Consider the following 25385-nt stretch of genomic DNA (forward strand, 5'->3'; position numbering starts at 1 on the left):
TTTATTATCTGGAGTTGGGAATATTTTAATTAAGAAACCTAAAATGTAATCGATTCCTTTTTTGATATCGAAACATCAAAAAAGGAAAATTAAGATGAATTTTAATGGATCATATAGAAGGTAATTCGGCACCTGGTTAATGTTTCTTTTACACAGATGCATTGAGCTTAAATCTCATGAATTAGTCTTAGGTCACAATCGTCCCTGTTGTGCGCTACTTAACTTTTCTACCAGAGTCTATCATAAACCTACCTGTTACACTAACCCCGTACATACAACAGAGCAGAGTCTAACCCAAACCACACAAACGTTTCCACGACAATTGGATCTCAGGTCCGGAACGACCCATTTCTCAATCGGCCAAAGTTTGTAAACTCAGCAACAGCTGTATCAACCGCAAGTTTTTTCCCCAGGGAAGAACATCCAGTTACAGCCAACCTGTTACAACAACCACAACCCCGTACATACAACTAGCGCCGTACAATGATCGAGCCGTTTTACATTAACGGATCGAAATTACAAATGTTATTAAATCAGTGGGTAAAGTTGATCACTAGTATTATCGCAGTTATCAGACTTCACAGAAAACAGAACCTTGTGAGGGTTTCATAGATGGAGATCTTATTGTTACAACAACAACCACAAACCTACCGGTTACACTAACATACAACTAACCCCGTACATACAACTAGCGCCGTACAATGATCGAACCGTTTTACATTAACGGATCGAAATTACAAATGTTATTAAATCAGTGGGTAAAGTTGATCACTCGTATTATTGCAGTTATCAGACTTCACAGAAAACAGAACATTGTGAGGGTTTCATAGATGGAGATCTTATTGTTACAACAACAATCACAAACCTACCGTTTACACTAACATACAACTAACCCCGTACATACAACAAGCGCTGTACAATGATCGAGCCGTTTTACATTAACGGATCGATCATTGATTTGACTAGAATATCGACTAGTGCCCTTAAATTAAACATAACCCAGACAATCACTCTATGTCAGCAGATTTATTCGCAGAGTCTCAAATAATCAAAGCAGTTGGATTGGAACCACTGTTATTTCTTTTGTTGTTGCATCGTGCCGGGTTGCTAAATAATATTTCAATGTTGTTAAAATACAAGTTTAGATCCGTTAACATAAAGTATTTCTAAGACATATGTAATACTTTTTCTATATTTACCATCAAAAATAATTTTGCAATATTGATTTTGTCATTTTGTTTGCAATTCACTGAAATATTGGTAAAATAATCACATTCTAGCACCTATATGTTCTTAAATGATCCAATCATTTCCGTCGCTAAAACATTCGATAAGATTAATGCAAGAGCGAATGGAAATGAAAATAATATGCAAATAATTCGCATTTGTGAGCTCAAAAATCTTGCTTATTCAAAACATCACTTGATAACACGAACATTTTGTTACGAAGTATTCGCCAAAAGTTAGCGAATGCAAGAGCGAGCCCATAAATCTTCCTTATTAAAAAACTTCGCGTGATAACACGAACATTTTTTTACGAAGTATTCGCTAAAACATTCGCTCATATTTAGCGAATTCAAGAGCAAATGCGAATGAAAACGTAAGCAAATAATTCGCAAATGCGAAAGTGAACATTCGTTATATCTTCAATTAAGTTGATATTATAATATTAACAGATAAACCTATTTAACTATCTTATTGATATGAGATAAGTCACGCCCATCTTTTAAATATTTATTTGAAGATTTGAAAGAAGTGTTTCTATTATATAGAAATTCACACTTAAGTTACTAGTACAAATATGATCAGTCCTTATTGATATGGGATAAACCATATAATTTCACAGATAAACCAATTTAAATATCTTATTGATATAGGATGAGCCACGCCCACTATATTTGTTACTTCCATGTCCTAAATATTTATTTGAAGATTTGAAAGAAGTAAGATTTCATATTCAGACTTAAATTATTAGTACAATATATGATCATCCCTCTAATGCTAGTATGTATATTTTTTTAAAGGGATGTCAAGGTTTAACGGAAAAAAATTTAAGGACTCTAGCTTTTAGCTAGAGTCTGCTACTGATAGTCTGTTCATTTTGAAAATTTTTACATTAAAAAAAATTAACAAAAAGTCTTAGCCTTTGGAATATCGGACAAATGTAGCATTTTCCAAACGAAAGAAAAATTCAATGCTTGGCCGCCTACAGTACCTTGTGTTAAATTAATATTTTCTTTAATATATCTAAAACAGAGAACATTATTAAGCAGCTGTAAAATGGATTGTAAAAATCTAAAACTTTATAGTCAAGAAGTAATGAAAAAGAAACCAAGGTACTAAATAGACTTAATAGTACTTGTATTCTAAAAGTTTAAGGACAGTGGAAGGAGTTTAAACTTGTTCAAATAGTATATAGGACAATACCATGCCGGAATTCTTTAGATTTTGCCAGGATGTTGAGAAGCTGGAAACGTTTGGACGCCTACAGTGTCTTGTGGAACCTGAAACCAATCTAATAGTGCCGATTAATTATGTTAAACCAACAGTTTCTTTAATATATCTTAAATAGAGAACATTATTAACCAGGGGTAAAATGGATTTTTAAAATCTAAAACCTAATAGTCAAGAAGTGATGAAAAAGTATTTAAGATAATAATTAGACTTAATAGTTCTTGTATTCTAAGAGTTTAAGGACAGTGGAAGGGGTTTAAACATAACATTGTTCTTTCTATTAGTATATATGACAATACCATGCCGGAATTTTTCAGATTTTGCCAGGATGTTGAGAAGTTAAAAACGCTTGGATGTCTACAGTGGCTTGTGGAACCTGAAACCAATCTAATAGTGGAGATTAATTATATTTAATCAATAGTTTCTTTAATATATCTTAAACAATATAATCAAATTTGTTCACAATAAATAAAAATAAAAGATCCATTTCGTTAATAAAATAAATCTATTAATATATTTTATTAAAATATTTAAAGAAAAATATTCATTTTGAAGAATCATTGTCTTAATACATTACACACATAATTTTTGAAAATTTTCAAAATAAAATGTCTCTAATTTTTTCTTATAACATCTGCACTCATTTTAAATAAAATTATAAAATCTCCCCACCCCCCTCTAATGAAATTAATACAAATTCCTTTATATCAACAACATTTATGCATCATTAAACCCAGAAGTATTAGAAAAAAGAATCTCTTAAAGATTTACACTTCTCTTTTACGATTTTGTGTCCACAAAACGATCATTAAGATAAATACATACAGCTAAATAGTGGGAAACGCCATCTTTAATTGAAGTCAATGAATTGACTAAATAGTGAAAATGATAATAATAATGCATACGAAAAATAAACGACGAATAAGAAAAAGATGGGAAGGAAGTTTAAATACATGTATATTGTATGTGTGTTTTAAAATGCATGAACCCCTAAATAATGAGGATGTCTTAAGAGCGGCTGCGCGTTAATAAATTATTTTGAAATGGAAATGAAACAACTGGATTTTTTTTGGTTTGTATGGAGCTTACGATAACAATAGAAAGAAACTATGTGGAAACGTACATACTTTACTATATAATCATGAGAAAGGAAACACTCGAAAAGGAATGTTTTTTTAAATGAAGAATAAACGATGAAAATGGAAGTTATTATTTAACAAAAATGAACATACATATATTTTTATTAATAGTGTTACTTTTTTAGTATAAATATGTATATTGAGACGAAATCAACCTAGTTAAGATAATAGTAGTCAAAATGAAACACAATTTCTCTAAAAATGTATCTAAAAGTGTTGAATTATTCAATGTATTTAATTAAAATATTTCAATTATAGCAACAGAATCTAAATATCTCTTGAGTTTTGAAAAAAAAAATGAATCCTTGATATGAGTGGGCATACTCAAACTCTACCTTGAGTTCTCAGACACTGAAGGAGTTAGAGATCAGAGAGGTGAGATCGGGAGAACTATTGTGATGGTGACTTACCAAACTATGTTGATCACTTTGATAAATTTGAGAGACTTAAAATAATGATATATTAAGGAATTGAACGAAAATGTCTTATAGTTTTCAAGCACTGTCTTCGGATAATTAGGAGCTATAAACTCTTAAGACCCAGCGACATTGACTGCAAGGAAGCACTTAGATGTAAATATTCGGAAAAATTGGCAGTGGCTGTCCGTATCAAGATCGCATTTTGACCAACTCTTATTAGAATGATAACTTTGTTGCGTTTTATTGGCAAATTAATAGGAATATTAAGAGCGATGAAAACTTGAGACCCAAGCGACACTGACTGCCAAAGGAAAAGCACTTAGACGTAAATATTGGAAAAAATTATCAAATTCAATAGCTGTGGCAGTGCGTTCCTTTACGGGAATATGATAACGTTGCTGCTTTTTATTTTGTCAATTTAATAGGAATATTAAGTGCGATGAAAATTTGAGACCCAGCGACATTGACTGCCAAGGAAAAGCACTTAGACTTAAATATTGGGAATGTGGAAATGTCTTTGCGTTCCTTTCCGGGAATATGATAGCTTTGCTGCGTTTTAATGGCAAATTAATAGGAATATTAAAAGCGATGCAAAATTGAGACCCCGCGACATTGACTGTAAAGGAAAAGCACTTAGACATTAATATTGGGAAAAATTGGTAATTCTATGGTAGTGGCTGTGCGTTCTTTTACGGGCAGTAAGAATAAAGATCGCAGATTGACAAACTCTTATTAGAATGAAACATTTGTTGCATTTTATTGGCCCAGTTAATAGGAATATTCTTTATGAACCAGATTCCTTTTTGTATGACACTGAGATTGTTGACCCTTCCTTAAATTCTTTAAGCTTTAAAGTATATGGATTTTAGTACAAGACAGGAAATTGAACAATGATTGCATTGGATAACCTGAACGCTTATTGGTCGTAAAGATAATTAGATGTGTCATCGAGAATCTTTGTCGAAGAAGTTGAACCCTCAAATTGCATTGAATGACACTGAGATTGAGGGCCCCTCTACCAATTCCGGTTAATTTTTATTCCTTAATTTTTAAGCATCAGGGACTGGGAGTAGAAGACGCGAAAGATTATATCTCAATATTAGTAGAGATCCATTGGTTTTCCAATTTTATGAAAGATGTATACTTCTTACCTGTGGGACACTATGGGTTTGGTTGTTGTTGTTATTGTAGCAGCGACACGTGTAAAGTCGGTGTAGCTGAGTTGACAATCCTTGGTCATTGTTCGTTAAACTTCTAGCCGTTTCGATGCGAAGAACCGATTGTCGTGGGAATGATAGGTTTGGTAGTCTGCGCTGCTTCCAGAATCAAGATATTGAATAGCCAGCTTGCATGAGGAAATTTGGTAAGTTTACGAGATTTGGTGAACTCTAACCTAATACAGAAGACAGACTGGTTGAACGAAAGCCAACAAAGAATAGAAGAATAGTTAAAAATCTTATGGATTACGTGGTATAAAAGATTTATAGGACGATTCGAGAGATATATTAACAAGAGAGGATGTTGAACACTCTTGTTTAACATTGAATAATTCAATACACATTAGAAAATTCGAAAATCACAGTCATTGTTCCCTAAGATTATGACAAACCTGCACGAATTGATCGCCAGGATTATTTAAAAATTTCCCGCACTCTATGAGAATAAGTTGAGTGTTTAAATATAAACAAACGAATGAATGACTGAGTGAATGAATGAATAATGTACATATAAAAACCAATCACTTCACTTAAATACACCAACACTTTAACAGTCATTCACTCACTTAACGTCAACGTTGCGCCCTCGCACTATTATTTAACTCAAAAAAAAATATTAAACATACACGTTTTCTCCTTTTGTGTTCTTAACTGCACGTGAGTATTGTTTATGTTGCTGTTGTTGCTGCTGCTCTGCAGCTGAACACATGCAGCGTTTTACGCAGCAGGATAAACCCACAAAACACACGTTCAACTTTGAGACAAGTAGTTACAAAAACAAATTTTAAAACACGTAATTCTACAACAAAATAACGTTGACCGCGAAGTTGACGTCAATAGAGGAGTTTTGTATTTTGTTTATTTTTCTTACTTTTCTCACTTCAAATGGATGTGTGTACGTCATATGGAATATGTACGTGTCGTTAACAATACTTTAGAAAATTTGTATATTCAATTAATCGTTAGCTATCTTTCTATCCAAATTTCTTTTTAGTCATATGAGTTTAAAATTATTTCAAATTATATAAAAGTACGTTACGTCGTAGTTAAATTTTGTATTTAATCTATTCGCTGCAGACGTCAACAGCAAATTGCTGCCATTCGCTGTTTTCGTTTGTTCCTTTAACATCCGTCTGCCGTCTTTCCTTCGTTCGTTCGTTCGTTCGTTTGTTGGTTCATTTCCGTTGCAATTCCCATTCTTTATACAAGTTCATTTATGAGAAGTTGAATGAATGTTCGTTCTTCTTGTTGTAAAGCGTATGCGTTGTTCTCCATGTTTTTGTTGCTGTTGTATATAGTAGCAATGGCTTTTTGTTGTGGATGTTGATGGACCATTTCATCAGTTTGTTTCATCTTTAAATATCCAATTGCGTTTCTTCATTCGTCGTGATTTGTTCGTGTCTTATAAAACGCGCTAAAATATCATTATTATTTTAATTAATTTAAAAAAAATTCTATTTTGTATATTTTTTTAAAGTTTATTTGAAAACAAAAAAATCTTATACATAACGGCAAAAAATTGTATCTACTCATTAAAGAGCTTAATGCATGGTAGAAAAAAAAATAGAGAAATAAAAACAAAATATAAAGAAAATTAAATCAATCGTTACTTATAAAAGTGTATTAATAATTGTGACGTTAATATTTTTTACGTACACATAATAAAATTTAGAAAATAATTAAAAATATCAGTTTTTTGTGAAAATGCTGTATCTAAAAAAAATCCTTAAAAATTTAAATGAAGAGCATTTAAGTTTAAAATAGAAAAAAAACTAAAATTTGTTATTGTGGCTTGTGAAAAAAACAAATTATTTTTAAATTTTAAAAATACAATTAATTAAAAAATATGCTGCTGATGTTGCCCTGCCTATAACAATTTTTTTTACCACCTGAACAAAATTTCTTATCTGGAGCAATTGGAATTTTTTAACCGGACAATTTTCTTAGCGGATATTTGTGTGCTGTTTAAAACAATTACCGGCGGCAAAACGGATACTTGACAAAAGTAAGTGCAAATTTTATTTACATATTTTTTTATCTAATAAGAATTTTTAGAAACCATTATAAGTTTTGCTCATTTACCACAAGTAGGGCTTAATTCAAATTTTGGGGTTTTTGAACTAAGTACTAATAGGCCAACATGTGTTGTAGTAAATTAAATAAAATAAGTCATTTAACCATAAACATGCGTCATCATATTTTTCCAAATAATATCAAACAATTTCATCAAAAATTCCTTTGTAATGGATCCCGTCGGAAATATTGCTAGTAATTTTTATTCAAAATATTGTGAAATTCCTAAAAAAAAATTATATTTTCAAAATTTTTTACATCAGGTATCGTAATATCATCGTAATATAACCGACGACACTAATTTTACACAAATTAAAAATATTGAAAGTAAATATTTAAAATGGATTTATACATTAGTTAGTTTAAAAGGAGAATGAATATACATCCTGTCCGAAGATATATACATAGGCCTCTTTCAGTTGTGCACTCCTTAACCAGTGCCTCAGATGGGCATTGAACCCAGTCTATGAAATTTGAACACTAACCTACCGCAGGTCAGGTTAATTGAATAAATTAAATATTTACTCCTTTATTTACAAACAAAAAGTTTAATTAATAAACGGTTTATAAATTAGGTTTTGCATGGAAATTTTGTTTTATAAACCTTTTATAAAATAAAAATATTGTTTGTGAAAAAGAGGGTTAATAAATTAAAATGTTTAATTAACTAATTTATTAATAAAAAATTGGATTAGAATAAAAAACTATGGCGACCATAGCTCTTTATATATATATATACCGTCAACCAGGCAAACAATTTGGGCGATATCAGGTGATAGATTGGATTTTAAGAAAGCTTAAACTAAATACTCTTCCAAAGGTAAGGTTTACTTCATATGGGTACCAGGTCACTCGAAAGTAGTCGACAACGAAAGGGTTAATGCAATAGCTTTAAAGGCAAAGGAGCTCGAGGCAGTTAACCTGACAAATGCAAAACCGTACGACGCAAAGAAAGCTGAATTAAAAATTGTTTCTTGTAGTAATGAAACTGATGAAAAAAGATGATAAATCTCCTCAAAATGAGCAAGTCTGACGTTAGTAGTCCAGGTATTGTAAGTGGACATACAGGATTACTTATTACAGACAAATATAGAAAGGAGGGAGAGGACAACTTCCTTCGCCACTGTCAGGCACTTGTCCAATTATTTTTGAGGTGAAGTTATTTCGGAAATAACATTCCTGACAAACACTGATTGAAAGAATCTTAAAAATTACGTCCATGAAACTGAGTTTATAAATATTGTAAAATAGTATTATTTCAGTGAAATTTTTCTTTTATATGAAAAGGTTCGATTGTGGCCTAGGTATATTTCTTTAGACCTAACATAACCTTTTAAAGTTTTGGAGATATTGCGTCCTTAAGATTTGACTTTTTTTGCAATATACTATACTGTACAACAGCAGGAAACATCTTTATTTTTGTTTGGTTATCTGAATGCAAATATATGGACTTTAAATTAACCCTTTCGGTGGTTATGTTTTAAGGCACTTTTTGAGTATAAATTTTAAGATCTTCCGTATTTTTAAAGTATTTTAAAATCAGACTTTAAGAATGTGTCAATAATGACTAAAAAATATTATTTTACTAGATCGGACTATACAGATTTAAATGGTATTGCAATGATATAAATGCAAGATGACATTTTACAAAACATTATTCATAAAAAATATGGGTGGTACTTTTTGGTGACTGTTTTGGAATGTCGAATATATTTAACTTATTTAACTCACTAGAGAAAACTCAAATTCAAAAAATGACCCTGAAAGGGTTAAAATCTATGTATAATTTCCTTTTTTTCGAGATAACCCCTTAAATGGATGAGATCCAAGCCAACATCGAATACAAATTTTCCGATATTGTGGCCGATTAAATGTTTAGGCATAGCTTTGTAGTTTAAACCACAACCACTGAACTGATTATAATAATCAGGGCAAGGGTTTCTATGCAAATGTCTGTTTTAGTCAGTAACTCAAAATAAATTTTAACTAGTTTTCTATTCGAAACAAAGAATTTGGTACAAAAAGGCATCGATTTGTTGATGCATATTTTCTTATAAATGCATAAATTGCATATATGTTGCATATTTCCAAAATTTTTACAGCCTATTTTGCATATTTTTTAATGTATCTAAAACAAACTGTTTTGTTTTCTCTGTATTTCATGTATATATCGAGGAACTATATTCAATAGTCTCTATCTAAAATAACACAAGTTTTCAGGAGAGCAAAAAAAAAAACTGTTTATCTCGCTAGTACGAGAAAATTTTTGAGTTTTTTCTTCTACAATATATTTTTACGACCATATTCTAAACCTTATATAAAAAGAATTTAAAATTTTGTATTAATTTCAAAATTATTAACAAATTTGTATCAGATAAAGATTTTTTTCTACGAATTTTTTTTCAAACCTTCAGATAGAGAGTTTTTTAAATTTAAATTTCGATTTATTGTTGCATATTTTGTTAAAAATGCATAAATTGCATATTTTGCTTTAAATTGCATATATTATGCATATTTCCAACATTTTTATAGCATATTTTGCATATTTTTTTTAATTTTACTAAAACACATTGTTTTGTTTTCTCTGTGTATTTTATATTTTTACAACAAATTTGGTATTTACATATTTAGATTTGTGGTATTATAGTACATAAAACAGTCCTTAAAAACCTGTATATTTGTTGTCAAAAACTTAAGATCTGAATATCTATTAATGTGTACCTTCATAAAGAAATATTTTTTGGTGCATATTTTTTTACATTTTTAGTGCATATTTTCCCATTTTATAGTGCATATTATAAGCGCATATCTTTAATTTTTTAGTGCATTGTGGTGATTATAATAGTTTTTTCCGTTCTTTCATAACAATTTAACTTTTTTCAGTTAGTTTTACTTAATTTTGAAATTTATTTATAATTACATATGATGAAGTTTGTAACTTTTATAACAAAACTTTTAAAATCTTTTATTGAAATTTTTCTACTACAATTTTCTAAAAAATAAACAAAAATATTAAAATTTTCAACCATTAACATCACTCTTAATGACAGTATTTATTTCCCTTTTTGAATAATTTTCTTTAATTATTATGAAGTATATATTTAAATACATTAAAAATAACCATAAAGTAATGCAATAAAATATTAAAATAAATTATCCGTTAAATGCAAAATGTATTTAAAGTTTCTTTTGGAATATGCAAAAATATATGATTTTCAAAGAATTGAAATAAAAAAATAAATTATTTAAAAAAGGGAGACAATTTTAATATGTATATATATTTTTTTCAAAAAACTCCAGACATTAAATAACAAAAAAATATGAATTAACTTTATGACAACAGAAAACATTCTCCTAATATACGCATAATTTTCTAAAGAAGAAAAATCAAAATTATGCACGAACACTGTCACAACACAGTATTACGACCGATTACGACAGACATTATTAAGTGAATGGAGTTTTGGAATTTTAGGAAATTTTTTTTTGTATACAATAATGATGACAATTTCAAGGTGTTAAGAGAGAAGATGCGCGTGGCTTTTAAAAAGACAGAAAACTAGCTCACAATAACTTAAATTAGTATGTGCGACCAATTGACCAACTCCAGAACAAATGGAAAGTGATGTTTTTTTTTTTTTTTTGTAATTTTGTTGTTATTTCTTTTCTGTTTGTTTGAGGATCTTTACACAGAAATCAGTAAGAGCTGTAAAAGAAAGGGATAAATCTGAAAAAGTCTAATAGTAAAAATTTATATATGAAAACCATATAGTTACAGGAAAGCTTTGGGAACTTATATTTGAATTTGTTGATCATAAGTTGTAGAGAAACCTCCATCGCCATGTCTGTCCGACTGACTTTCAAAATTGAGTTAACAAATTTTAGATAAAAGTCGCACAACAATTAAAAATCTGTTTTTTTGGGGGGGAAACTGAAAACTTTTGGGGTAGTATTGTGAATTTCTCTTCTGGACCTACAAACTGAATTATAATCCACTATTACCCAACTTGTAATTTTGTTACACTGTGTAATGAATTCTTTTAAATGTCTGTTGTAAAATAAAAAAAAATCCTAAAACTTTAACATGCAACAATGTGACATTTTATTAGTAACTAGGCAGACGACAAAAGAGCAGCAAAAGGAAGACGACGATGTTTTTGCAACGCATGTGTGACAAACAACAACAACTAAAACTAGGTACTATTAACATTAAAAATAATACAAAAATATAATATACATGTTGAGTGTTTTTTACATAGATTTCTTTAGAAATACATATAACTAAAGTGTTGCAAGTATACATACATACAATCATATACAAATGTTGCAATTGTGTCACACTCATCAAGAGACCAACCGACAGAACGGTCGTTTTCCATATATACTTTACAATTTCATGCTCAATCTACATAATTTGTTGTAATATGTATGTAATGTGATTGAGCCGCAAAACCCTCTTTAGATCGTTGCTAATCGTTTTAAACTCTACTCTACTCTAGAAACCAAATGATTTTGTTGTATTATTTATATGTTACTCCCCTGCCCCAGTAAATGCTTATCATATAGTAAATGTAGCGTCACAGTGTCTATTACGACAAATGATGAAGTATTTAGAAAATTACTTATATCTTGGAAAAATTAAACAGCAAAACAATAACAAAAACAAAGAAAACTTCCGTGTAATAGGATCTTAGCGTAACGCGTTATCAATGAGCCGTAAAAACGACACTTAATATTAGTTTGAGATTATTTTTTTTTGTTCGTTGTTGCTGTTGCTGGAGAGCATGAGTATGTGAATTTGAAAATGGAAAAATAATAATAAATCCATAAATAGAGTACTATTTGATTGTTAGAAATGTTGGAATTTTAAATCACTAAAAAACATGTCAGAATATAAAATTGATCAGTGTTTATTAAACTTTGGTTTTATAAATCTAGTTTCTTATATCCTCTCTAAGGCGATCTAATAATGACCTTTATTCTAACCGGTACGAGCTAGAGAGCTGAATATTTTCATTATAGAACATGACTTCACTTTGAGAGAATTTTGTTAAAAGTTTTAAAAAAATGGTTTTATTTGTAACTTCGGTATAAAGGACTGCCTACGGTAAATTTTCTATTTTCAACTGAAACTTTTGGAAATTTTGTATTATATTGATCCTTTAAATATGAAATTAAGAATGCAGTGTATGGAGTAAATGAGAATCTATAAAAAGTGAACCTTTTGGTACTTTTTCATTATTCAACAGGCACCTTTGGATTTTTCCACAATAATGAAACTATAATCAGAAATAAAGGATTTTAATAAAAATAAAATATATGTGTGAACAATTTGCTATTCAACAGTTACTTTCTGTATTTTTTATAATATTTAACCTAGGAACACACCTCAGCAAAAATACGAGGAAGTACTTTCAAAAAATAACATTTATCACCACTTCAGAAGTAGCACTAAGTGATTTTTTTTATTTATTTATGTTAATATTATTTCAGTCAAATTAGTTGTAAAAACATAAAAATTACTTCCTAAGAATGACTTCAGATGTAGTGAATTTGGAATCAAATAAAAAGGACATCCCTCCTATGACACGCCTGTCTTAAAATCATCACTTCTTCAGGTCTGTTTCAGTACTTCCCTGAGGATAATACTACTTCTTTTTCTGAGACTTTTTGGTACTTTTTGTTTAAATCAAGAAATATAAATAAACATGTTGATACTTTTTCGTTTTTCGACTTAAATTTTTAAAATTTTTCTTAATATTAAACCTTTAAATAATTGCACACCATTGCGTTCAATAAAAGGTAACTTTCTGGTACTTTTTCGTTTTCCAAGTGGTACTTTTTTGAATTAAGCGTTTAAAATAGTACCATTTTTGGTACATTACCGTAACAACTAGAATCACTCGACATCTTGTTGGTTGGTTGATTAACGTAGTAGTTTACTTCGCGCGCATAGTCAAGTAGAGTCAAAGATGACCTATCCCACGGTGGTCTTTTTCATCCACTGTGTAGACTTGACAACGGTCTACCATTGCCCATGAATCCTTCAATGAAGAAATCAGGAAGCAATTATTGTAAATGGACGGGTGGGGTGAGGCCCGCCGTACCTCACATTCATCCCGTACCATAAACAATTAATACCAACTTATTTCCACACTTAGTCCCACAGTCACTCCTTTGTGGGGTATTTGTTGTTTCGGCAACAGCACCGAACTTATACCGAAATATTGACATTACCTTACATCAGTCTTTTAACCGCAACTCACACTTCCCTCTTTTGGTTAAAACCATATTCGGTATAAGTGGATCCCAAAGGAACCTCAACCAACTGACTAACCAGGACATAGTCCTGCGGGCACTCGTAGTACCAGATTATGTGGTGCTTTGGTTCGACCTCTTTTCAATCTATGCAAGGACTAAGCCAGGCAGTATACTGTAACTAATTTTTTAGTCCCGGCTAGACTAGAGGTATTGGAAAACCCCTCTATTCCCCGGGACTGCAATAACACCAAGGTGGAGGTTTTACCAAAGTAACATGCCCCCGGGGGGATCAACTTGTCAGATGTAGTAATGTATACTACGTGACAAATCTCAAGATATCATTAAGCTTAGACCTAGTTATCTTACAAAGGTGAGATAGAATGTAACTGCTAAGAAAATGGGTTCTCTTAAAGGATAGAGCAGGGCATTCGTAGAGAAGATGGAAGACCGTTTCCTTCTTTTCCCTGTGTTTGTAATTGTGACATTGTAGGCGGAGCCCAAGCCGACTTTCATGTGTGCCCCGAAATCTTACTTTTCGATTAAAGACATGAAGAATTTTGCATAATTCTAAGAGTTTTTCAATAACTTCTTATATTTGGTGTAGGGAATTATATAGTCGGGCATAATTATATAATGTTCCTTTTCATACTTGTTTTACTGCGCATTTACTAACAACTTTATAATGGTTTAGAATTTCAAACATAATTTACCTAAGAATACGTAGAATAGTCTAAAAAACAAGTGCATATTGTACAAAAAGAACAAACGAAACTTTGTTATTTCTATTTAAAAACGCCTACTGGTAATTGTAATAAAAATTTCCATATAATTATTTCTTCATTTCAGTATAAACACATACAATTCCAGCATTTTAAATAAATGAGAATAAAGTTGTCTAAACTTGATTAAATTTCATAATAAACACAAAAAAGACGTAATTGTGTATGTAATTTTTTTTTTAAATTATTTTGCTAAGAGATCAATATCTCGATCAATCAGTTAGAAAAACTGATAAATAATAAAATATAATTTACCCTCTTTTTGTAAAAAAAAAATGTTTTGCTTCAAAAACCCTTTATAAAACTCCAAAGAAAGTATAAAAATAATAAAGAACATATTACATATAGAATAAATGTAAAGAATGCGGGTAGCCGCGAGTTATCCGATCTAAGGATAACAACAAAACAGGACAATAAGACAAGAAAAACAACAACAGGACAATAAGACAAGAATATTGTTGCAAAATCTTGTTATTGTCATCATGCGTTTATGCTTGATACATACATATGTACATGTATGTACGTTCTTTCGTATACTGGAGATAAGCGAACAAATTACATCCTTAACAAATTTTATTATTGTTCTTTTTTTTTGATCCATTCAATATTTTGTTTTCATGTTCAATCTTATCCTGATCGAAAAAAATTCGATTGGAAATTTTTTGAACGTGTTTACAACAATAGCAATGTATTTTGGTTTGTTAAATGTTGCAATTAAATTATTTATTTGTATATTTTTTTAAATTTTGTTTTAAAAATTTCTAAAGTATTCTTATGACACGTCCTTTTGTTGTTATATTTGTTTTATTTTTTTAGTATTTTTTTTAGCTTATCGATTTTAAGGATTTTTCTTTTTTTAAATATTGTTATTGAATAAAAATGACAGTACGCGTTTAGGAATAAATTTTAAATTATAATAAAATAGATTAAAAGGATAAGGCATATATATAGCAGTGTTCCATTTCAATAGAAATGTTACAGGGATTTTTTTAATTTAAATTAAATAAGAAGTATGCATATTTATTTTAAATTTAACGAAACAGTGACTTTAATATACTTTTCTAAAGAATTGGAATGTGCTAAATCCGCATTTGCTCAGAAAAAAGTAAACGAAGTACTTCCAAAAGAATAACATTTATCATCACTTCAAAAGTAGCAGTAAGTGAATTTTTTACCTTCTGTAGAAGTTATAAAAAGAACATAAAAATTACTTATTGGGAATGACTTCAGATGTAGTGAATTTGGAATCAAAAGAAAAAAGACATTCCTCCTATGATAAGCCTGTGTTAAAATCATCAATTCTTCAGTTCTATTTTAGTACTTCCATGGAGTAAATTCTACTTCTTTTTCGCTTCTTTGGAAGTTATTATAACCTATATTACTTTAGTAGGGAGGGTATATTGGATTTGTGCTGATGTTTGGAACGCATAATTATATTGGTCCTATTCCCACCTTAAGTATATCAATCGGCTTAGCATCTTTTCTGAGTCGATTTAGCTATATCCGTCTGTCTGTCCATCATTGTAAACCCTGAAATCGAACTAGAGGTCTTGATCTTCTATTGTCCCAGGGACGAAGCATATTGAAAATGGTTATGATCGGTCCCTTATTTCACCGAGCTCCCATATAACTGAACCTCCGAATAGGGCTTGTAAACCGTGTAATTAAGCTAAAGGTCGAAATTTTGGAGATAATTCAATGAAATTACATGTACATGATTTTCTATGGTACCTTCGTCTCCGGTCTATTGAAAATGGTTAACACGGGTCCATTATTTCACCTAACCCTCCTAACAACTGAACCCATCAAAAAAGGCTTTCAAGTTATTAATTATGTTTAATAAACTCATATCTCGACAAAAAGCTTCAAAACCAACATATATACTAGTCTTGATAATCCTCATGAAGTTTATAATTATAAGGCTTCATTTGACACTACTCCTATAAAAAGCCCCCTTCAAAATTTTATATAAATGTCCACAATTCGATTCAACAATAAAAGGTTTAAATATGTATATCTAAAGCACGGTACAATTCAACTTAAATGTTTTATTATGAAAACTAAATCACATTTTATTTTTGTAACATGTGTACGGTATTATATGGTCGCCCTCGCCCGACTATAACATCTTACTTGTTTTTTTTCTGGGTGTATTCAAAATTTCTCCATCACATTAGGTTTTCAATACATCGTGCCCTATATTTTGAATAACTCCTGTTTTTAACCATGTTTAAAACGTTATTTATTATGTCTAATTTTTGAAACTCAGATATCGTGCCCTATAGTTTAAAAAGAGTCATTTTTAACCATAGTTTTAACAGTGCGTAATATATTTTTGTGCAAAACTGATCATGTCATCTGAAAGTCTATACTGTCGACTTTATAATAAAGGTTTAATAATGTATATTTTTTCATTTCTAAGAGATATATAACCTTAAGTTTGACACGACGTATCGTAGCCTAATATTTGAAAGAATCCGCTATAACAGAGCGAAGGCACCTTTATCTAAAACCATTTATTATGACATTCGAAAGTCTAATATGCCGACTTTCGACTTTTTCAAACATTAGAACACGATGACGCGTTTTTAACTTAAAACTATGATATCTCAAGAAGACAAAAAATATAAAAGAGGTTATTAAACCTTTATTATAAAGTCTACAGTTTAGACTTTCAACTAACGAACCACTGTTTCAAACTCCTCCTTAAAAAACTCGATTCCCACAATCTGAATACATATTATTTAATAACTTCCAATCAAAACATTATTAAAAAACAACAATTGTTAAATAAATTTCGCAGAATAAACAATAAACCATATCTAAACAATAATAACAACAACTATTAACTCAACAATAAAATCAAAACAAAAGCCACGTGCTCAAGAAACACAATTTAATGCACAGACGAGATCTAAAAACTACAAAAACAAAAAACACAAAAGTATAATTCGCGTGATCAGCAAAGGGACAACAAAAAAACTTAAACAAAAGAAAACTTTAAGCTGGATTTTCAAAAAAAAAAATCATTTATTTATTTAATGACGTCAACATATTGACATTCAAAACTTATTACTACAAAACTAAAAAAAGAAGTTCACAATGTTTACAAATTAAAACATAATTCCAAAAAAAAAATTAATAAGTAAAATTCTAAAAAAATGAAAGTGAAATAATAACTTGACATTGAAAAATAAAGAAAACTAAAAACGATCAGCAGTTTTTGAAGGCGGTAAAAGTAAATATGAAAGTTCTTGAATTATGAAATTGATAAAGTAGTGAAAATGAAATAAAAAAGAAATTATAGAGAAATGTTTTTTTTTTGTAAAATATAAAAAATAATAAATATTGCACTTTAATGCAAACTCAACAAAAGTCACGGACAACGCCAGTTAATTATATAGACAATCAGAACAGAATTTTTTCCAGGTAAAACCAAGATTAGGTGCAGTAAAATATTTTCTAAAAAATTACTTCAATTATTATGGTAATTGTAAGAACAGAACAAGTTTACTGGAATTTTAATAAAATATATCTGATCAAAATTTCTCTACATTATATCATCATTAAAAATTAATAAATTTTTAAGAAATTTTGATTTGTCTGGATTTATTTTAAAATTCAATGACATTGCCCTCGTAGGAGGCAACATTACAATTTGAAACTTTAAATATTCCAGAAAAAGAGAAATAACTACTAAAAACTAAATTAGAAGACCAAAACTAATAAATTATTTTCAAAAGTATTAATTGTTGAATAATTGTTTTAAAAAAGATCTTAAAATCTTAAAAAAAGATCTTAAGATCTTAAAAAAAAGACTATTCAAAATTTTATGAGGATCGGTCCATAATTGACCCTACCCCCCATATAAGTTCCACTACAGAAATGACGAAAAATACTAGTATATAGATGAAATTCGACATATGTAAGTTTCATACGAGTCAAAATCTGTCTAAAAATATTTAGATATAAGGTCTCCTGTTTCTCCTGTTTTTATTCTTCAAAAAATTTGAATACATTTTCACTTTTTCAAAAACTTCTGACAAACTTCAAAATTGTCAAACTATCTATAGAAATTGTGAAGTAAAACTTTACATATATAGAAAAAAAATATTGTGTCAAATTTTATATTTTTTGGAAAATTCTATAAATTTGATTTTGATTGAAAATTATCAATAAAATTTATTCTGTTTCATATACAAATTGAGCAGAAATAAAATAATTCTTAACTCTGACAAATAAGTATAGTTTTATAATTAAAAAAAATGCACTTTATTAAATTCATTTAAAAAAAATTAGCAATTATTGTTCATAAACTTATCGTTGTATTTGCGAGAATATTGTTGGTTGGTTAGTTGTGCTGCTGACGACGATGATTGTTCACAGCAGTAGTGAGTGGTTAGTGAGTTCTTAATAGCAGTAGTAGTAATAGCAGTTGTAGTTGTTGTAGTAGTAATGAAATTGATTGAAAGTATAGGGGCTCCATAAAGATTTCGAATGTTCTGAAGTATTCAGTTGCAACGACAACAACCAACAACACATAACGCGTTTTAAAAGACACAGAATTAGACATAGAAAAGTTTTCGTAAAAAAAATTAATAAAAAAATAAATAGACCATTATGTCATGTTTAACAAGATCTTGTTAAAAAAAAATTCATATAAAAAATTTTTGAGAAAAAGTCTGGTATCCTCACGTCTATTATAAACAAATTTTAAACGCGAAAGTTGAACGTTTCTTAAAGGGATTCAAACAGTTTTTTTTTTTATTTAACAACAAGTGTTATTTGATCTTAATAAACAAACAAAAAATAATAAATAAACATAAATAATAAAGTGCTTTATAAAACAAGAAACTTGAAAATATACAGAAGCTTAAACAAATGTTTATGATCAATTCTTACATTAATGTTTATGGTGCTTGAAGTGATTTCAAATTAAAAAATAAAGAAGAAAAAAAAGTAATTATTTTCAAAAATCCAAAACCAGCAAGACAAGACCAGTCAGTCAATGGCGGCTGTCTGTTATTTGTAAACATTTGTCAACCAACGTCCAAATACTACTACTTTAACTGATACATTTGCTTGCATTGCTGCTGTTGGATTAATGTGGTTCCATTGACCGTTGTTTGTCTGCCTTCTTTTAGCTATGCTGCCTTGGATTATTAACTACCCTGTCTTGGTCTCACAACGAAATGGATCCAAAAAGTAATGTGATTTCTTTCTTGTTTTATATTCAATTTTATATTATTGTTTACTTTACTTCTTTTTGTATTCCCCCTTCCCTTGTTATACTTATGCTTTTATTACTCACTGTTATGTTTCTGTCTGGTTTTAATGTAGGTTTCATTTTCATATTTTTTTTATTCTTTCAAAGAGCAAAGTACATTTTATTTTTACGCGAGTGCCCTTTTTAAAGGATCGTATTTTTTAGTTTTAGTGTTAATTTTTTGTTGTATTTACAATATCGTATTTCTTTTTTATTGTAACTGTTTGTTTAGGCATGAGTATGTTGCCACTTGTTTCAAATTTTTATCACTTTTTTCTATTTGTCCAGCATAAACTATCAAATGTCGAATATATACAGTGGGATTCATACAAAATGAAATATTCGTACATTCTAAAGCTTTGTACACACGGTTGTTAGATCTTACAATATTGTCAGAGAAATGTTCAGAAAATGTCTAACTACCTTGTCAACTTACAGTTGCATATCTGACACAAATGTTTGCAATGCCCCGAAATATTAGACTTAGGGCCAACTTTTAGTTGGATGATAATGGATTAACTGTAAATTAATCCTCGAAAGTTTTTTGTGAATACCCAATTAATGTGGTTTAAACTTGATCAAGAAAGATAAAAGAGTGAACAGCCGAAACAAAAAAAAAAACTATTTCTTAAAAAATAAACATTAAAATGTTTGATTTTTTACTTTGTATAAATTTTGGGGACATTTTTTGTTTTTTAGTTAAGTTTTCATTAATTTGTATATTAAATTTACAATTGTCTTCTTCTTTTTTATATTTTTTATGTTTTCTGTTTTTTGTTGTATGGCAACACGGTTAAGATTAATCTTGTACTGAAAAACATCAAAAGTGATTAACATCTAATTACATTTATTATTTGATTAACTAATCTGATTATAATTGGCATTTGATTAAAAATTTTATTAAAAAAACGTTCTGAAAATATTCAAATCGTATTGGCATCATTTTCTGAATTGATTAAGTCAGGTCCGTCCGTCTGTGGGTTCATGTACAGGTTCCAGTTTTAAAGGTAATTTGTTGAATCTTGGCACAAATTTCTTTGTGGTCCAAGGATTAAGCTTTTTGAAAATTAAAGATTCATTTTTAACTTTTCATTATTTTACCTAAGCATCAAACAATCGAAGATTTTGAGAACATTTTGTTAAATATACTGATATCTTAATAAACACTTTGTGTTTGTAAGATGATCATAACGAATTTCGTAATGGTTGGGTATCTCTTGATCTAAGTTTCCATACAAAACTTCCTTCAGAAAATGACTTGGATTGTCCATAATTTATTCGAAAGCATTTATATTTTTTTATTTATATCACTATGAAATTTAGCACGTTATGTAAAGAAGTACATTAAGGGTACACTCCTGGTAACAAATTGTCACCAAGGTGTTATTAATTTTTCAATAACATCCGTTGTCATATTATATACATACATATGTACGACTATGCAACATTTCGTTGTCGAAATCTAAATTTTATACACATCCGTTGTCTAAATGCTAACAAACGTGGTAAGTTTACTATTGACAACAATCCGTTGTCAAATTTCCTTATTTTTTCCTGTAGTTTCGCGCCTAGTGTTAGATTTCATATGGTGGCCATGACCGATTATCAATTCACTCCTTTTTATGTAATTTATTTTCTTTTTTAGAAAAAAATCATTAAATAATTATTAAACCTTTGTAAATTTTCTATTCAGAATATTTTTCTATAGATTTTTAATTAATAAAATATATTTAATAATTATAGAAAATGTTAGTTGAAATATATTTTTTAATTATTAACTTTAAACTTATCAATTGTTACTTTAAATGTTGTGCCACTAATGTCTTTTTGTTTAAATGCTGTTAATAAATAAGACATCTTTTTCAAAATTATCATAAAAGAAATGACATTGAATTTTATAAAGACAACATCAAGAAGACTTCAACTAATGAGCAGACTATAACTTAACATAATAATAAATGAGTGTAGTAAGTAGTAATAGCCCTTAGGTTATAAAAAAAAATAATTATGAGTTGGATTTTCTAACAAGAAGAAAAATAACAATCAACCAACCAACCAACCAAATAACGAATGAAAGTTCAAAAGCATATCCGTTAAATAATTGACAATAGTAATTATGAACATAATAATGATGACTAAAGCAAAAAACAAGAACTTTTTTAAAATGGGGATGAAAATAGAGAGAACAAAGTTCTCTAATGGAGTAGAAATATACTTATGGTTGTTTGTATGTAAAAATTTACACTTAGACAGATGGATTTGAATATGTTTTACTACTGTCATGTCAGCCTTGCTGCAAGTACATACGTATGTATGTATAACTGTCAGTCTGTTTCTCTGCCTATATAAATAACAACAATCATTAAAGGCGTTGCCAGACAACAAAATACAAACTACTCAATAAATTTAACTCACACAAAGTGAAGGAGAAAAAAAAACAACAAAACACTCAACATACATACATTCAAACCGGGTGAAAACGGGCGTTGACAAGTAAACAGCACAACAAAATAATACAAACAAGAAACGCGACAAAAACGAAAAAACAAAACAATAATAGCAAGCAAAAACAACAACAACGCAACATCAATGCCGACGACACTGTGTATACACGCCAAACAACAACACAAATATAAAGTACAACTTTTTTTTCCTATTTTGTAGTTTCAATTCCAATTTGTACCTATTTATATATATACGAAGATTTGTTTTACTTTTTCTTTTAATTCTGAACGTGAGTAGGGGGAAATGTGTATGAATGTATGTGTGCATAAATGTTTGCGTTTTAATACTTGTGTAACAAGACAGCCAATGAAATGGTTTTGTTATATTGTTGCAACAACAAATTATGGAAAGGAAAGTACTCATTTACAAAAAAAAAAATGTCGACATAGAACTGTTTCTGTATGTCTCTATGTAGGATTGTGTGTGTATTATTTTGACAGCATTTGTATGAATGTGGCTTACCAGTATTTTACATAAAGTGGCCTGTCAAAAAGCGGTGAATGAACCATAAAAACAGTAAAAATTTTAAATGTTTTTACAAACACACACACACACACACTAAAATTAACATAAATATTTTATAGGTGTAGTTTAATGTGTTCTTAGGTAGTAAGCTTCGCTTTCCTGTTGTGATAATTTAAACTTGTTCTTATTAATAAAACTGGCTTTTATAGGGTAATCGACATACAAATATACATTAGGGTTTCCCCTTTTGTATGGAGAACAAAAGGCGAAACCCTTATTCTTTAAATATTTGTTTAAGTGACAATATTTGATGAGCTAGATTAATTTTTTTTTGTAACGACAAAAAATGGGGTATATTGTTTTTGTCATTCCGTTTGTATCACATCGAAATATTCGCCTCAAATCCATATAATCTTTTGAAATCAATAGAGGGTCCACACGGGAGAAGCTAAATAGTTGACATTTTGTATAAATATTCTCTATTAATAAGGTTTGTTTGATATTGAAAATAGGCAAAATCCACCCATGTTTTCGCATAGCCCCCATATAAATGGCCCCCGGAAAACAGTTTTTACGATGATGAAATTTTTCATAAATAGTTCTTATGTGAACTTAAATCTCTTAATGCAACATACACTAGTTTTGCGAGAACATTATTTATCTACAAAATTTTATGACCTTAAAAAAATGAATTTACTTTTTTCGATATTTATTATCGAAGCATTGATTCTTAAATTTAAAGTTTATTAAAAAACAATCAATTATCTTTTACCAAAAAAATATTGCAAAACATTGAAGAAATAGCTACATATCCTTGGACTAGATTCGATAAGACCAATAGTTAAAAATCTAAAAATTTCGTTAGAAAATTTAATTTTTTTAAAATTCATTAAATCTTTATTTCCTAAAAATTCGTATATTTTATCGTTATTTTCAACAATTCCAAAACCATCTTTTGTAGGCATGTACATATGTTGTTAAGTATTAGTTTCAGAATTACTTCTAGAACGCATAATTAAAGTCAGTTCTAGTTTTACTAGATTTGATTTTTTTATGCAAATTGCTACACTCGAAACTGATTCTTTGGAAGCTTTTATAAAGCTATATATGTAGGTATATATACCACTTCTATAGAACAGTTTTATAACTATTTTTTTTCTTAGCATTTTGTGTTTTTAATTGTTAAGATTGGTACTAGGGTAGAAGGGGGATCGTTCGCCATAGGGGCACATCTGTCAATGCAAATAACTTGAAAACCGACTAATCGATTTGTTTAATCAATTAAGGTATAAAACAGCAAAATAAGTTTTTATTTTTGTAATTTTTTCTTTTATTTTACTAATGACAAATCTGTCCCATCCCCTTGGCGCATTTACCCCATGGATGGGGCGGTATCGCCGTTTTTGGTCAGTGCGGAAAAGTTAAAAAAATATGTACATGAGGATGACTTAAGAAAAATTGAAAGGAATAATACTAATAAATAAATAGTAATGAAAGTAATTTGCTGGGTTTGTATCCGAATGTTCTCTTTAATGCTCATTTCTACAAAAAAAAGATGAATGATGTCTGGATACATTATGTATCATACATTGTACATAGGTACATACAATGTATTGTAAGCACATATACATATATGTATGTACGTCTGTATGTTATTGATGGTTTTTCTTTGTTCATATTCTAACTGTTCAAGGAAAATCCATATTGCAAATTTCATTTTGACATTTTGAAACACGTAAATTTTTACGCACTTTATAGATAGACCAATGAATATTTTTTGCCATTCTTTTAACCAACCATATGTGTTTACTTACTTGCTTCTTCATTTGAATTGAACTTCAATTGTACACATATTTTAGGTTTTTGGGGATTTTTACTGTTAACTTGAGGTGAAAATTGGAAAAAAAATTTTTTTGTTCATCTTATGCATATTCTCATTTGCCATATGTTGGATTTGTAGTATACGTATGTATATGGTTTTTATATTGTTTGAAATTTTCCAATTGTTTCCATATGTTAAACGTGCATTAGAATTTGTAAGGTGTTATAAATGATTTTGGGTATTTTTTAGTTTTCATTGTAGCATCACGTTTATTTAATTTGTATGTTGTCGGGGGTCAAGCAGTATTATTACTTTTATTAGTATAACAAATAATATTTACAACATGCCGCTGCAGCAGCTAAATCAAATGATCTCCATATTTACATACATATGTATATTTTTCTCCATTAAGTTTATAGTTTCAGACGTATATTATACGGTTTTTGTCTAATTTTGAGTGTCGCACGGTGTTATTAAATATGTATGTTCCCATAACACCGCTCTGTAAGAATGGACATATTACACAGACACATATTCGAAGAAGTTTTATCTTACATTCATCTCATAGGATCACTGCGATCCTACGTACCATTCCATATTTCAAATGGTCATGTAGGAATCTCTCGCCTAGGTTCTGAACTTAGCCCTCTTTGTGTCGAACGGTTATGTATTCGTAAAGACATTTCATAGAATCATTGGTGGTCATACTCATCATTTTATTATTATCCCGCTCCCGATCTTACAACCCAATAAGGATTTAGCTTTTAACATATCAGCTGCTATATAAAGTCCTTATTGTCTTTTAGCCTTAGAAAATTTTGAATAACCAGAGGGAAAAAGACGTTTTTTAATTATATACGCCTGGTAATAAAATGATACTAACGCGTTTATAATATTTCAATCGCAATGTTGCCAATATTGCAACAATTCGTTGTTGAAATCTAAATTTTATACACATTCGTTGTCTAAATGTTAACAAACGTGG

General features: G+C 29.4%; 1 protein-coding gene across 3 annotated transcripts in view; it reads left to right on the forward strand.

Moving 5' to 3' along the window:
- Nucleotides 1-6989: 6989 nt before the first annotated feature.
- LOC111690477 (protein single-minded) overlaps nucleotides 6990-25385 on the forward strand; it is a 40998-nt gene continuing 22602 nt past the window's right edge. For 2 of the 3 annotated variants that reach the window (XM_046950248.1, XM_023452959.2), the window contains exon 1: nucleotides 18632-19547. In XM_046950248.1, the coding sequence (XP_046806204.1) occupies nucleotides 19535-19547 (13 nt within the window). In that variant the 5' untranslated portion in view covers nucleotides 18632-19534. Of the gene's footprint in view, nucleotides 7235-18631; nucleotides 19548-25385 lie in introns of those variants that run through there. The other variant, XM_046950249.1, reaches the window with a different exon arrangement.

This window comes from Lucilia cuprina, chromosome 4 (assembly GCF_022045245.1).
Source record: "Lucilia cuprina isolate Lc7/37 chromosome 4, ASM2204524v1, whole genome shotgun sequence".
NCBI classification, from domain to species: domain Eukaryota; kingdom Metazoa; phylum Arthropoda; class Insecta; order Diptera; family Calliphoridae; genus Lucilia; species Lucilia cuprina.